Source organism: Cavia porcellus, unplaced genomic scaffold (assembly GCF_034190915.1).
Source record: "Cavia porcellus strain 051 isolate PalLab524CR breed Dunkin Hartley unplaced genomic scaffold, mCavPor4.1 scaffold_13, whole genome shotgun sequence".
NCBI classification, from domain to species: Eukaryota; Metazoa; Chordata; class Mammalia; order Rodentia; family Caviidae; genus Cavia; species Cavia porcellus.
Genome location: NW_026947496.1, coordinates 15612145 through 15627948, shown reverse-complemented (window position 1 = coordinate 15627948; position 15804 = coordinate 15612145). Strand labels below are relative to the sequence as shown.

The window sequence follows — 15804 nt, the reverse complement described above, 5'->3', positions numbered from 1 at the left end:
GGAAACGATTTCAGCGCTGTAAACCTTCCAGGCAGAGAATAAAAAAGAACTCCACAAGAGGAGTTTCTCATTACAATGAAAAAAAAATGGGTGTAAACAGGCAAATTTTAGGAAGCCCCGAGCCGGCGAGTCTGGGGAAGCGGGGCGGGACATCCTTCGCGCGAGGCCCCCATTTCCGGAAAGCCTAGGGAGGGCGGGGCCAGCTTACGGCCTAGCAGGCTGGGGCATCTGGCGGTGCGGTGAGGTTAGTGGGTGTCTGGGGCCCTCGGAGAGGGAGTTAAAAGTTCTCTTTTTTGTGCAAGAAGGCGTAGAAGGAGCCTTTGTTTAGCTACAGAGAAAGGAGTGGGATTGAGTCGCGTTAGTGTCGAGTTCGTAGGCTCCGGCACGCATTGCGAGATTGAATTCGGGATCCTTGGCCGAGAGCTTCCCGCGCGGCAGCCGCTCCTTCCTCGGGTCGGATCCAGATCGGACCACGAGCTGACTCGTCCTTGGGCAGAAGGAGGTCCTCCCACCAGAGGGCTGGAAGGAGCTGCCTGATTTAGGGAGGACGCGGGTCACCGTGGTGAGCGATCTAGAAGGAAGTCTCTCGTTTCGCCCGATTTCTCCCCGTGCTATCCCGGCTTAGGGGCTTGAAAAAAGCAAAATAGCCTTTTACACTCGAGGTTTTCATCAGATCAGAGATGGAAGCATGTGTAACAAATTACACTTCCTTACAAACTCTCAATAGGGTGGTATCAGCTCGAATAGTTATGTCGACGCCGTCGCAGGTCGACTTGATAAGCAGGGATCGGTGCATCCGTCCACGGCAAGTCTTAAATGCCTCCTTTGAACTGTAATAAAATCTTTCCCATGCTTGCGCTCTTTTCTCCGGCGTTCCGGGTCGTCTTCGGTATTTAATTTGGGGCGTGTTTTAATTCGTGTTTGCGTTTGGAGAAACGATTGTATCTTTTGATGCGCTGTCATTGTAACCTATGGAATGAAAATCATTGTGTAGGAACCGTGTATGTGCCTCAAAGTGATTTTTTACCTAAAAAGTAGAAATTGGTGGAACCAATCACAGAGCTTAGAAGACCTAACATTCAAAAAAAAAAAAAAAAAAAAAAGACCTAACATTCAGGTTAAATCATGGGGGAAAAGAAGTGACTCGTGAAAAATTCTAGTTCTTAATCGCCAGAAATTTATCTGCAAAATTGTGGGTGTACATTTTTAGAAGAAAGCGTTGATAAAATTAAATTCTCAAAGAGAGTAATGCTTCATCCAGAGTAAAATTCCTAGTTCAGTCTTAACTCATGGTTATGTAACAGCTAAGCTATGTCCACAGGGGTGACTTTTTCAAAACCAAACAGCTAAGTAGTACTGTTGCCCCTACATTTCCTTGGGCTTGAGCATCCTTTTTCACAGAGAACAAAGAGGCAGCATTTCATTTATGGCCGTGGCAGCAATTTCATAACTTGCTTAGGCTGTAAGTATTCATTGAATAAAAACAAGGCTGTATACCTGTCCACCTGGATTGGAACTGAGCCTGCTTCCTCTAAAACCTGTTTTCTCCAAACACAGGATGTGGAAAGCCATCTGCTCTCATTCTGAAAATTGCAGTTGCCAAGAAACAGCCAGTTGTTGAGTTAATCATCACTAGCACATGAGAGGATTTAATTTTAGTTTTGCTTTTAAATTATTGATTGATTTTTGCACTTGTGCCATCATTGATTCATTTAGTCCTTCCACAGATGCTTACTGAGTGCCTGGATTTGGTTTGCCAGAGAAGAAACAGCCAGCTTTCTGTTTTTGGTGGTGGTCAGGTGAATGTCCTGCAGCAGGAGTAGGATGATGTGTAGAAAGATCAGCCCTGTTACAAAGACCATAACTCTGATACTCTTGTACCCACCCTTGATTTTTAACATGCAAATTTGCAGCTTTTGAATTCTGTTAAGCTTCCTGTGTTGTAGTCCCAGATGGCTTTGCTCCCCTTTATATTTCAGAGCTGAAGGAAAGGGGGATAGAGCTTCCCAGCCCTTAGACACTCGGACTTTGTCCTGATGGAAGCTTGCTTCCTAGGAGGACTCCAGGTGAAATAATACTAGAGGTTTGCACTTGGGGTTTAGGAGCCAAACAGGTGTGAACCCTTTGTTGGGTAATTAATACAGCAAATTCACCATAGGAATCAAACTGCAATCAGCCTATAGAATTACAAAGACAGCTGCTTAGCTAATATTGTTCCATTAGGGAAGCTGGTTATGTAATGGGGTACATGGGAGAAGGCTGCAGTATTTGGGTCCAGAGGTTCTGGTCACCAACGTAGGCACGGATGCCAAAGTGGAATTCACTGGGCTGGGTGATATTGGTCACAGCGCAATCTCAAGTTCCTTATCCCTCAGGAAGGTGTGTTGGCGTGGTCCTTGCACCTTTATCGTTAGGCCTGGTCTTCAGATTCACCTCCAGTTCTGATGTCTATTTTCTGATGTCTATTTTATTTGTGGTGATTTCCACATTGGCCCGGTCCTCTCTCCATTAATTTCTAATTTAGCTGCCTATAATAAAAGTAACATTTTAACAGAATTCTTGACCAATAACTTTTTTTGATACCAGAAATCAAGCTCATGACTTCACACTTGCCAGAAAGGCACTTGTGCCACTGAGCTATATCCCTGGCCATGACCAGTACATTTTATTGGATGATGTCTGAGCTGCTTATAACAGTGGACTGGGAATGTGGCCCACAGCTGTAATCCCAGCAGGTTATAATCCAGCACTTGAGAGGCTGAGGCAGGAAAGTCAGTGTGAATCCAAGGCCTTCCTGGGCTACATAAACTCAGAATTCCAAAAGAAAAAACAAAAAAAACAGTGACTTAAATAAAACAGTTAAACCAGAAAGTAGAACAGATTAAGGGTGACAGAGGAAGTCTACAGTTGTGAGGAACCCAGACATCACTGCTTTTATCTGGAGTGTCTTTTGACTTTTACTTGGAGTACTTTTATTTGCTCATTCTCTCAGAGAGACTCGTCAGAGCACACCAGGAAGACTTTGCCTAGGCCCATATCCTTGGTACCGTGATCACTGTGGTTGGGTCTCATGGTGGAGCAGACTCATCTCCAAACAACACAGGCAACTGGAAACTGTAAAGCCCAGGAATGGAAGGTGTCAGTGGATGGAAAATTACTACAAGAAAACAGCGGGTTGGGGGGGATTCTGGCTAAACCAACCTAGCAGGATTCTTGCTGAAGTCAAGCCCGGGTGATCAGACATCACTGAGGTGTGAAATACCATGAATGATCAGATGTCCAGATGAGGGGTTCTGGCTAAACTGACAGCAGAGTTTTTGGGCTACACTGGGTTTTTTAAGCATGGACACAGGTATTGTGTGTGATTCCCCACTTGATTTCACGTCCTGGCCATGACCGCTGCAGTGATGTTAGTCTGGGGCATCACATCCTAGATCACTGCTCCAGGCCTGGGAACAGGGGGCGGGCAAAAGGGCTCCATCTGAGCAAAGCCTTTGTCTATACTGCTTTCTTCAAATGGCTTCTTTTATATTTTAGCCAGGCTGGACATCTGACCACTTCTAGCTGCAAGCAAGAGCTACGAAATAGAATCTTTATCCAGCCTATTACTACCTCAATAAAATCAGAATTCTGTTTGGTTTTTATTTTTCTAGTACTAGAGATTGAACCCAGGGTGTTTTTGCACTGAGTTACATCCCTAGCTCATTTTTTATTTTGAGACAGGGTCTTACCAAGTTCCTAAATTGCTTACGCTTGGCCCCAACTTGCGATCCTCCTGCTTCCGTTTCCCAGTACTGGAATTACAAGGGATGCACTGCCATGCATGGCTGGACCTCAGTGTTCATGTTACAACACTGAAGTTTGGCAGTACCACTGGCTTTCGCATACCTTTATTTTCCTTTAAAAGAATACTGAACAACAAAGGCCCGGTGTGGTACACGCCTGTTATCCCAGCAGTGGGAGACAGGAGTGACAAGGCAAAGAAAACTCCCAACCTGCTAGGTGTCCACAACGAGTTTGTGTTCTCTAAAATTGAAGAATGAGGGCCAGGGACACAGCTCAGCAGCACAAGCGCCTGCCTGGCAAGCGCTAGGTCCTAAATTTGATTCCCAGTAGCAAAAAAGAATAAAATTGAAGAATGAATTCTAGAACAATGGGTTATAAGAGCAGAATCTAGTTATTGGAGGAACAAAGCTTCTAAGACAGAAGGGGTCCCAAGTGAGTTGTCCAAGACCCCGTATTTCAAGGCAGTATTACAGAGCAAAACCATGAGGTGAGGCAGGTCCAAGGTGGGGAAAGCTATAATCAACCAGTGAGACTACAAGGATTACCGCTTTGGTAACATTGGTCCAATGGGAAATCACAAGATGGGTATGGGGTGGGAGAAAACTATGGTCAACCAATGAAGTTAGGAGCGTAATTGCTCAGGTAATACTGATTAAATGCGGATCAAATAGGGAAGCTAGTCAGGTAGTGGGTATGGAACAGAACGAGCTTTTCCTGGAGGAGTGGGCCAGTGGTTCTTCCTGGCTTCCCCAAGGCGATACCTATTTATAATATCACTCACTTGTTTATCCATAGAGGAAGTCTGTGAGTGCGTTTGTTTCATCTTGTCTTGTGGTCTCTTTGCCCAGATGCAATGTCTCCCATCTTCTGCACTCTGTCCAGGGGTTGGCCCTGCCTGGCTGCCTAGAATATTCCTAGCCACCTTAGCTGTCTACAGTGGGAGGTCACACATTCAAGCACCACCTGGGCAAATTTCAAGAATTAAACAATGGATGTAGGGATGTAGGGCAGTGGTCCTAGATTCAGCCCCTACTATCATTAAAAAACAAGACACCAAAGTCAGAACTATGGAAATATTTCTTAAAAATGTTATCCTGTACATGTACTGATGTAGGTGCATATGTGTTGAGAGAAACAGAGAGAAAACCACTTCTGAGCCCCATACTTTTGCAACTCATTGGAATAAAGATTTCAACCTACAGTGGATTAAAGAAAACCACTAAGTGTTGGTTCCAGTAGTTGTTAGTAAATAAGAAGCATCAGATTGTGACATTTGTCCTTAGGCTTTAGTTATTAAAGTCTCCATGTGCTTGCAGGGGTGCAGGGGAGATGCTTGGGTTCTTCCCAGTTGACCCCCGACGTGTCCATACAGGAGCGCGCGGATTATCCTACCCCGAGGCTTGAGGGAGGAGTCCCTGCAGAGGTGCCCAGGTGGCCCCGGTCATCCCTGCCTCCGCCCACACCTTTGCCTCATTGTCAGGAAACCCAGCCGGGAGCTCGCTGGCAGGAGCCTCCAGGACCTGGCTCCACCCCCCCCCCCCATAGCTGCCTTAGGTCTTGGGAAGGGGTCTCCACCAGCTCCCAGTTTTGGGCAGGAAAGTATAAAAGTTGTGAGTTCCAGCGTTCTTTGGGAAAGTTTCTGCATAAATGGCCAGGTGGGAGAACTTCGCAGGTTTTGGCGTAGCTCAAGAAAATAACTATTTCTACTACTGGCAAAGGTGAGTGGATTTTTTTCCCTCTATTCCCCCTATAATGAAAATGAAAGCTGTCAGTGTTCTGAGCAACAGTCCTTTTGGCAGCTCAAAACACAAGTGTTTTTAAGTAAATGAAGTAAAAATCACCCTTACTTGAAATTTCCTGATGGGGGGGTTGTTGAGTTGGAAGGGAGAGGAATCCCAAGTCTGTAATCCCAGCACTGGGGATGCTGAAGCAGGAGGATGGCTGTGAGTTCCAGGCCAACCTGGATACATGGAGACCTTGTCTCAAGCAACCCTCCAAAACTAGAAAAAGAGAAGGGGGCGGCTGTGAGACTGCTCCCTGGCTGGCAGTGGTTGGCACTGCTGTCTTCTTCCCTTTGCCCTTAGAGTGAAGCCCGAGCTCCCACCCCGACATGGCTATCACTGTGCCGTCTGTGATGAGCGGGCTCTGGGCTTTTACACTCTACCCAGAGGTGGCTTCAGCTGCGCGGTGGCTGGAAATGGACCTCAACTTGTGTACCAGGTCACTGGACACCCAGCTGGAACTTCAGCGCCGCCCCAGGTAACCCTTGCTGGAGTGAATCTTGACACATGTGTGCACAGTAATGCCAGCAGCGTTTTCCTCCCTGTACCCACACCTGTGCCCTCTCAGTCAGATCCCCACGACCTGTTCGGCTCCGTGCAGAGGAGAAATAGAACCCCCAGCCTGCTGGACATCAGATGTGTTGAGTTCAAGTGCCCTATAGGAAGGCTTCTTGAGCAATATCTCCTGGGAGGCAGGAGGGATCCTGAAAGTGGGTGGCCACCAAGGCCCTTTTGTCGGGGGAAACTTACACAGCAAAGTCACAGTTGTGTCAAAGTGTCACCCACCTATCGGATTACAGGCACAGCGCTCAGCCAGTGTGGATCTGGTAGGGCAGCGGGGCACACAGCAAGTCTGCCTCGCCTGTGCCAGGCCCCTGAGGACATCCTTAGCCTCCTAAACGTTAGATTTTTGTTTTTTTAACATTTAACTAGGAGAGGAAGCGGCTTCTGGCTTTGGTCATAGTGTGAATACACTTTAGAAAGCCACTTTAAGACTTAGATTACTAAAGCCATATTTTGAGCTATGTTAAGATGTCCCAGAGTAAGGGAAAACGGCCACACCCCAGCCTCGGGGGTGGGTGGAAGCCTCCTAGGTTCCCCCGAAACTTTGGCTACACCCTGTGTGGTTGGGCTTTGTGTCTGAGGGACAGGCAGTGGTGCTTTGTTAAGTATGGGCCCAGCAGCAGGTACTGGCCTGTTTTCTGCTCGCTTACATTTACAGCTTTAAGGAGAGCTGTGTTTAAAGACCCAACAGCCCCTTTAGGGGCTGGGATGTAATTCAGAAAAAATCCAAAAGTGTTTATTTAGGTGTCTGGTGGATTTTCTCCCATCCTTTATCTGAAATGAAATCCTTTTGAAATGTTTTAGTGCTTTAATAAATTGCCTTTTGTCTGGCTATCCAGGTTTGCCTCAACGTGTTTTTTGTTGTTGTTGTTGTTGAGAGTTGAACTCAGGACCTCACTCCTGCCAGGCAGGTGCTGTGCCCCTGAGTTATATCCCCAGCCTCTATTTTTTCTTCTTTATTTGGAGGTACTGGAATTGAACTCAGGACCTTGGGCTATCCAGTAAGGCGCTTGCACTGCTGAGCTACATCCCTGGTCCTGTTTTTGCTTTTTTCCTGAGCATTCATTTCTAGATGTGGAGGGGCTAGATTAAAGGATGTAACGCTTAGAATTTACTTACCAAAAGGCCTGCATGGGCTTCTCTTGTCTCCCATAGGGAAGCGGGAGGCAGTGGTCTGTTCCCAAGGGCGGCCACCCTTTAGGACGTCCATTGGGTGTGTGAGCCATGGCTCGGGCCTGACTTGTGTCTGTCTTCAGCTGCACGGCTTCCCCTTGCCTTGGCTGCATCAGCACTCACGTGTTGCGGAAATCCGTTCTTTGCAGGCTTTGCAGTCCAAAGGGCGGGACCTGCTCTGCCATCTTTTTTATTACTATGCATAGGGCCGCTCTCTGATAACCGGGCCCAGAACACCAGATCGAATTTGGCATTTAGAGCCTGGGTTTGTGAAGCCTAACATTTGCCTGATGGGTTTTTCCCCAGCCTTTCATTTTCAATTGTTAAACTCTGTTTTAGGTCTGCCTCGCGTGTAAAGTCTTGTTAGAGTTCTTGCCTTTTCTTTTTTCCATTTAATTCAGCGTGCGTTTTCCCGGTTGGGCTGAAAGTGCGGTCCCGGGTCGCGAACCGTTGCCTGAGGTCTCAGCACGCTCCTCTCACCACTTTTCCCTCTTTTTGCTTAGTGGTTACTTACAGCAGTAGTGCTATGAGTGTATTATCAACTTTCAAAATTTTTAAAAATGTTTCCACTCATGAGGACGTTAAAAAGAATTAACATCCCTTTTCCCTGTTACCTCATTTTTCTGGCCATTTATCTTGGCATATTCCAGAATTTTTAACCCCCATACTCTAGGCAGATCATTACATGCATCTGTTAATTGAAGAATTACAAATACATTCTGTGGCTGTGGCTTCTGGGGTGTGCCGTCCACCTCCCACCCCAGCGGGTGCTCTGATCCCCAAACTGTGGAGGGTGCAGCTCTCTAGTGGGTCTTTCACTCCCATGTCCTCATTTTGGTTTCTTTAGTGAAGTGTGTCCTCTCTGAGATGCCATATCTTGGTTCCCCACTGTTGTATGCCTGTCTTTACCTATGCCTCCATGCCCTTGGCTTCCCAAGGTGAGGTCCCCAACATCCCTTTTCTTTACTCTTTCACATTGTGACTTGCCTTAGGGGAAGCAGATGTCTTTAGAATGATTCTCATGTCTTTAGGGCCCATCAGCACAACTTCCTTGGTCTACCAGTAGCAGAGGAAGGTCTTTTATGTATGTCTTTAAAGACAGCCTGTAGCAGACTCTGCCTGGTGACTCTTGGCCAGAGAAAACGCAGTTTCTAAAGATTTTCTGCTTCTCCAATTTTGGACACAGGATTGATTCCCAGTTACCAAGCTCATAGCAAAAAGGCAGAAGTATGAGATTATTTGGATATTATAGTACACATAAGAAAGACCTTCTTTACTCAGATTCTGATGGTCTTAGCCACTTCTAAATAAAAAAGAGATAGATGGTGTGATAACATATATGGTCTGCATGGTTTATTTTCCAAACCAGGATGTATTTCAGAGTAAAAGGGAAGCATACTTCCAGACTGACTAAGAGGAAAGGTCTTTGGCTTTCATATCATCTCATTCTTATTAGCGAGCGGGACTTAATTAAGTTCACTGGTGCAGAGAGCAAATACAACTGAATAAGACGAATTCTTGGTGGCTTCTTAGAACAGCTGCACAGACTTACAAAGGAAGCTTCCCTGCAGGTGTAGAGATAGCAGCAGCCTGGACACTGTGTGCTCTTGAGGCAGAGTCTGAGTTAACCAACCAAGATGTGTGTCGGGCGCTTCTGGAATTTGCGTCTCTTGTTAGGCAAGAGCAAGATGGATTGCTTTGCTCTTCTGCATTTCCCGGTACTTACGGCCTCCGCCCTTGGCAGAGCCCAATTGTTTGGGGCCAGGAGGAGTGAATGCTCAGGGAGCCTTTGCCAGGTTGTCTGCAGGAAGGAGGGGCAGAGCTCCAGGTGGTGAGTGGGCGTCTGCTATAGGAAGTCTTGGTGCCAGGGCGCTCCTGTCCACTTCCAGCCCGGGTACAGGGGGGCCGCTGGCCTGTGGCAGGCTTGTTCCTCCCTTGTCACTGTTTTTTTGGGACTCAGTTTCTTCACTTCATAGTTGCTGTATAATATATTCTTCTCATCAGAATTCAGGTAAATCTACTTTAAAGAGAGTCTAGCACTTTAGAGAGCTAGATTTTCTTCTCCAAGCAAGCATTTATTGGTAGTAAATGTTAGTAAAGTGATTTTTTTCCCCTCAAGGTACTGATTTTTTTTCTGTAGGAAACCAAGCTGAAAACCAAGTTTCCAGCTGAAGGCCAAGACGAAGACTCACTAAAAGGTAACCATAAATGTTGCGCCCCAGTGGTTGGAAACAAAAGCCCACATCTAGGTTCCTCCCTCCTTCAGTCGACATACCAGGAACTGAGGGCCTTCTGGAACATTCCAGTATAGGTGGTTGAAACCATTCTCTTCAGTCATTTGTTGTTTTCTATGAAATTGTTCTGGTGAAGTCAGTGTCAGCTGAGGTAACTCTAAGGGCCTTTCTGAAGAAGGCAGATGGGAACATTCTCAAACAGTAAAAGAGATTATGTGGTTTTGAAGATGCATTTCCACCTTAAGTTTAAGATTAGCTAAGGTCTGAACATGTGCCCTGAAGTTCTTCTTTAGAGCCCTGAGTAACAGTGTTGAGAGGTGGGATCCCACACCGGAAGTTGAACCCAAGGCCTTTGCCTGGAACTACATGGCCAGCCATTTTTATTTCTTGTGGCAGGGCCTGCCTAAGTTGCCCAGGCTAAGCTTGAATTTGCCATCTTTCACCTTCAGCTTTCTGGAGTGCTGGGTCTCCAGGTGTGCGCTCCTGGGCCTAGCTGGGAGCTGGGACATCAGAAAGTGATTATAGATGGTGATATGGAGGCGGGAGTGGGTGCTGGATGAGAGGAGGAGCTCAGCCCTTGCACCCTTTACCCTCCCTCCTTTCTGCTCCCTGCTGTGGGGTGAGGCAGCAGGAAGGCCCTCACCACACGGATCCCTTCAAGCTTGGGCCTCCCAGCCTCTAGAAAGTGTGCCAAATACATGAATCACCCAGTCTCAGCACGGAACAGATTAAGGCAGGATTCCCGACACTCTAATAGGTTTTCTTTCCTTTGGGTGCTGGCACTGATCAGGAGCCCTTGTGCAAGCTATGCATGTGCTGTTCTGTTGAGCCTCCAGCCTAATTTCTTTTTAATTTGTATTGCTTGATTAATGTATGGGCGATTGAACCCACCGGTTTACAGGGACTCAGCCAGTGCTCTACCACTATGTCCTCCTCTTTATTTAAGACTGGGGCTTGCTGAGTTGCCTAGCTTAGCCTTGAACTTGTGACCCTCCTACCTCAACTCCTTATTTAGTACTGGGGATGAAACCCAGGTCCTTCACACTGAGTTACAACATAGCCCTTTTTAATTTTTATTTTGAAGCAGGTTCAACTAAGTTGCTAAGTAGTCTAGGCTGGAGTCAAACTTTCAATACTCCTGCCTCAGCCTCCCAGACTGCTAGAACTACAAGTGTGGGCCACTACACCCCTGACTTTTTGTGTTTTGAGCTGGGGGCAGGACAAGAGGCTGTGGAAGTGGCTTCCCTGTGTGGCTCTGGGTTGCTGCTTCCTGGGGACCTGCCTGGTGGCCGACTCTCTGGGGACAGTGCTTCCAGTAGTTCTCCCTCTGTCCTGAAGAGAACCAAGTACGTCTGCCAGGGGAATCCTCCTGGTTCTGAAAGTGTCTTGTTTGTAGAAGGAAAGAAAATGTTTTGCTTTTACTTGAAAAGAAGTAGAGAAGAAACACAGACAACATGGGTGCCTGGTTCCTGTCACCTGTCTTTTGGGTCCCTTTGCCCTCCTGAGCTCCATTCAGCCTCCTTGCTCCCCGTGAAGGACGGGGACATGTGAGCGTGCATGCTAGCAGGAGCTGAGTGCTTAATTGACTTGGGATTGGTGTTTCAAAGAAATCTTGTGCTGTCCTGCAGTTCTAGTTTCTCAGTACTCTGATTTGCATAGGTGCTTATTTCAGCTGGGGTGCAGGTGGCTGTAGTGTGAGCTGTGCCATCTGGAAAAGCACCCGAGGAAAAGCTCTGGCTCAAATCTCACCTAGAGCCCTGTCATTCCAGACAAATGATTCTCTGGTGAGATCTTAAGTGTTCCTAGCTAAGTGCAGCCTTAGCTAACCACACAGCTAGAGCAGCCTGGGGCCAGGAGAAATGTGACACAAAACACAAACTCCATCCTCCTGGATCTGGATCCTGGTAAATTCTCCAGGAGCCAAGATAGGAGGAAAACTAAGGACAGGTGAGATGAATTTAATTCCTATTCTTATCCTAATATGTAGATCACAAACTGAATGTGGAGAGACAAGACCTTTAACAAGACCGCCCATTTCTTATGTTGAAACCTGAGGCCAGGTGATGGTTTTAGGAAATGTGGCTTCCTAAAAGCAATGGGACGGAGGAGGCCATGGAGATGGGGGCCCTCAGAAAGGGGTTGGTGCCCTTCAGGTTTAGGAGGGAGCTTGGTTCTTCCCTCTGAGTCTGCTCTGTGCTGCCTGGCCCTGAGAAGAGGGTGCTGTCAGGAACTTGACCACACTGGCATCCTCGCCCTGGACTTCTGACTTCCTGAACTGTGAGATATACAGCTGTTTCTAAGCTGTCCAGGCTGTGGCACTTTGATAACAGCTTGAACCAAACAAGACAATAACAAAATCTTGTTCCAACATGTACTCAGTATAAAAAATGAGCAAGACTCTCACCTGTTTATACCAGGTCTTCCAAACACAGTGCTCGTTCCAGTTTTTATTCTGGTGAAGTCCCCAGAACACGAGCTGTCATTGCCTTCCCGCTGTTGAAGCACCTGTCTCGGTGACATTCGTTCTGGCACAAGGATGTTGCCACCATCCCGCTCCTGCACGGCTTTGTCTTAGAAAACTGAAACTTCCATGAAACAGGTGGTCCTTGTCCCCTCCTTTCCCAGTCCTGGTCACTGCCCTCCTCTTTACATGTGGGGCCTTATTCACCCTCATATCTCGGAGCAGGTGGTTAAGGGCTGGGAAAATAGCTCCCTTTGGATCCCTTGGTTGCTGATTGCTTCACACTAGGGGCACTTGGGAAATGGGAAACCGAGAGAGGCTTTTTCTGAGCTTCCATTCCCTGCCGAGGGCCATAGCCTCCCACAGAGACTCAGCTGTGTTGAATCCACCCCACCCCAGAGTCTGACCCACCAGGAAGGATCAACTGTGTCACCCCATCAGGCTCTGCTCTCTTGGGGGCCCATTCATTTTTGCAGACACTTTTAAATTTTATTTTTGTTTTTTTATCGTTCTGTGGCAGGGTTTCACTATGAGGTTCAGGCTGGCCTTGAACTTACTTCGTAACCCAGCCTGGCCTCAAATTTGCATCGATCCTCCTGCCTCAGCCTCCTAAGTGCTGGGGATTACAAGCGTACACCCTCCATGCCTGGTTTGTTTTTGTTTTTGAGAGCAGGTCTTGCTATGCAGGTCAGGCTGGCCTTGAACTCACAGCAATCCTCCTATCCCAGCCTCCTGAGTGCTGATGATACAGGTGTGTGTATCCATGGTCTGGCTCTTTCCAATAACCAGTAACCCACTCTCAAGATGCCACCTGCACTTGTTTCCTCTCAGGAAGGCTGATGGAAGCTTCTGGAGCTCACTGGATTCTCACGTACTCACTCTCTTTCATGCACTGCTGCCTGGGCATGCGGCACACCTTTTCTCCTCATCTGCCTCCTGCATGTTTACGTCAGACTGAAACAGCACCCTCTCGGGTGGAGGGGGGAAGTTTCCACTCCCTCACAGCAGGAGGCCCCTGGGTTTCAGGAACAACACGGGCCCTGTTTCTTTCTTAGCCTTGTGTACAGCTGTGGCCAGTAGGTCACAGGCCCTAGGGTTGGAGCTGACCACACTGTGTGTTTCTTCTTCACAGCCACAGCTAACACAGGAGGGTGTGACTTCCTGACACCTTGCACTGCCAAAAGGACATGCAGACAGCTTCCCACAGAGGAAAGGAGGCTGGGGCAGGACAGACCATTCATTCATTCATTTCATTCATTTGTTTTGGTGGTGGTAGTGCTGGTTGGAATTGAACCCAGGCCTTCACACTGAGCTACAACCCCAGCCATTTTTATTTTTCATTTTGAGACAAGGTCCCACTACGTCACCAAGTTACCCAGGCTGTGTTCAAACTTCTGTTCCTCCTGCTTCAGCCTCCCAGAGTGCTGACATTATAGGCATGCACCACAGACACCTTGACTGGGCATGAGTTTCAAAAAACAAGTAAGTTCAGAGTCAGAATGAGACATGTAATTTTACAATGAGAAGCCCTCAAAAGAAGGACTGCTCAAAAGGTTTTGATGCCCAGAGACCAAGAATCCGACAACACAGGGGCTGGGGATTTAGCTCAGCGGCATAAGCACCTGCCTTGCAAGCAGGCGGTCATGAGTTCGATCCCAGGTACCGATAAAAATGAAAAAGACAAAAAAAAAAAAAAAAAAAAAAAAAAAGAATCCGACAACACAGCCTCCAAAGATGATGTGATGTGCTCAGTTCTGAAGGGATTGATCCGGAAGGGCCCTGCATGCTTCTACTGGGAGCGCTGTAGCCAAGGTGCACAGTGGATTAGACTGCAGGTCTAGAGGCCAGAAGCTCAAGATCCAGGTTCCAGCTGATCTGGTCTCTGGCAAGTGCGCTCTTCCCAGCTCTCTGGTATGTTTTCATCTAAGGGCACTGATGCCATCAGACCGGGGTCCCACCCTGGTGACCTCACCTAACACTGATCACCTCCCCAGAGCCCCATCTCTAAATGCCATCCTATTTGAGAGTTGGGGTTTCAGGATGAATTTGGAGCGAGCACCAGCATTCAGTCCCTAGTAAGCCTCCAAATGATCAGCCTGAAGCCATGAGAGTATCCAGTAGCAAATTATGGTTCTTTGTGCATCCAGGCATGCAGGGATTACAGAGGAGAGGAGCCTCAGGTACGTTCAGTACAAGGGGGAATGGAATGGATCATGTTAACAACAGTGACAGTCAGTGACCTTGAAAATCCTGGAAACCTGGCAACTTGGGGTGTCCTGAAGCCTTCACAGTGACATCATCCTGTCCTGTCACAGGGTCCCAGGCTGCAGAGATGGAAGGCCAGCTGTGCCTGTGTTTCGGGGTTAGCTGCTAGAGGAGATTCATTTGTGTATGTGGGTTGCCATGGACTGCACACTGTTTGTTTGCTGGGAGTCCTGGTCCTGGCTCCCGTCTGGCACTGTGTCCTGTCTTCCCCTCCCCTCTGTGGCATTCACCTCTAAAATGCCTCTTGGGTCTCCATTTTTCACCATCTAGGTGTTTGCAGAGTCAGATCCTATCCCTTATTTAATCGTTAAGTTTATATTTTTAAGGCTTATCGAAAGGAGTTTAGAGTTCCATGCCTGTCATATTCCTGCTGATGTTTTGTTTTGCAAACTCTAGCTTTCAGTCACTCCCGGTATGTGTTCTATAAACCTCTGTTTTCTTTGTGTCCATTACTGCCTTCTGCAGATCCAAATCGTCCTTTGGATATTGAAGAATTAAACAAGGAGTTTATGGCAAAAAGTGAAGAGCTCTATGACGCCCTCATGGATTGTCACTGGCAGCCCCTGGACACGGTGTACTCCAGCATCTCACAGCAGGCCTCAGAGTGAGCAGGCTGTCCACTCAGCGACCCAGCTGCCATGGTCATCATTTCTTGTTTTGGTTTAGGAGGGAGAAAGAAAAAAGAAAAAATTCTCCCCAAATGGCACTGGATGCTGTGGATATAAACTTCTGGGATTTAAATGTGATTGGCATGGTAGAAAGATATAAATAAACTTTCCCAGCACATGCATTCCTAGAAGTGTGGTGTTTTGAGAAAGTGCAGAAAGAGCTCACTAGAGTCTCCTGGTAGAGCCCATGCTGTCAGACACTCAAGATCAGCCTCTCAGGCTTGAGCGCAGCTGATTGTGGTATTAGCGACAATTTTTTGCTGGCTTCCTGGGGTATTAGACTCTCCTTAATCATATTCACAGATTGCTTGCAGCTTGTCTAGAAAATACTGATTATCGACGTTGACCATCTGTTGCTCTATAAGGGAGTAGGCTGTAGTGTTACATACCTGTAATTTTGGCCTTGTGGAAGGCTGAGGCAGGAGGGTCCCAAGTTTGAGCCCAGCCTGAGCACAGCCAAAAAAGTGCTGTGAATTTAGCTCAGCACAAAGATCCTGGGTTCAGTGCCCGGTGATTTAAAAAAAAAAAAAAAAAAAAGTGAGTGACAGTGGAGATTCTGCCGTCTCAGCTGAACAGGAAGATTCCTAATTAAGCATGGGAAAAGTTTGTTTTACCCAGATGACCTATTGATTTTCTAAGATAGAGGAATTGGAGTTTGATAAACATAAAAGCCAGTTCTGGAACCTCAGTGTGCATGTTTTTTGTTTGCTTGTTTTTGAGACAAGGTCTCACTATGCAGTTCAGGCTGGCCTCAAGCTCACTTTGTAACCCACGCTGGTCTTGAACTCACAATGATCCTCCTTCCTCAGCCTCCCGAGTGCTGGGATTTTCAGCGTGCACCTTGACTGTGCTCCTCATCAAGTGTCTTTTCT

The 15804-nt window shown here is 47.2% G+C and overlaps 1 protein-coding gene across 2 annotated transcripts; it reads left to right on the top strand.

Annotated features, from left to right (window-relative positions):
* Nucleotides 1–169: 169 nt before the first annotated feature.
* On the top strand, nucleotides 170–15073 carry CUNH6orf52 (chromosome unknown C6orf52 homolog). 2 transcript variants are annotated; one of them, XM_063259870.1, is made up of 4 exons: nucleotides 170–5504; nucleotides 5955–6045; nucleotides 9445–9502; nucleotides 14730–15073. In XM_063259870.1, exons 1-4 carry the CDS (start codon nucleotides 5434–5436, stop codon nucleotides 14870–14872), a joined length of 363 nt encoding a protein of 120 aa, XP_063115940.1. In that variant the 5' UTR covers nucleotides 170–5433; the 3' UTR covers nucleotides 14873–15073. The 2 variants fall into 2 exon arrangements, with proteins under 2 accessions (XP_063115940.1, XP_013006802.2); XM_013151348.3 differs by having other exon boundaries at nucleotides 172–5504; nucleotides 5871–6045; nucleotides 14730–15072.
* Nucleotides 15074–15804: the final 731 nt, after the last annotated feature.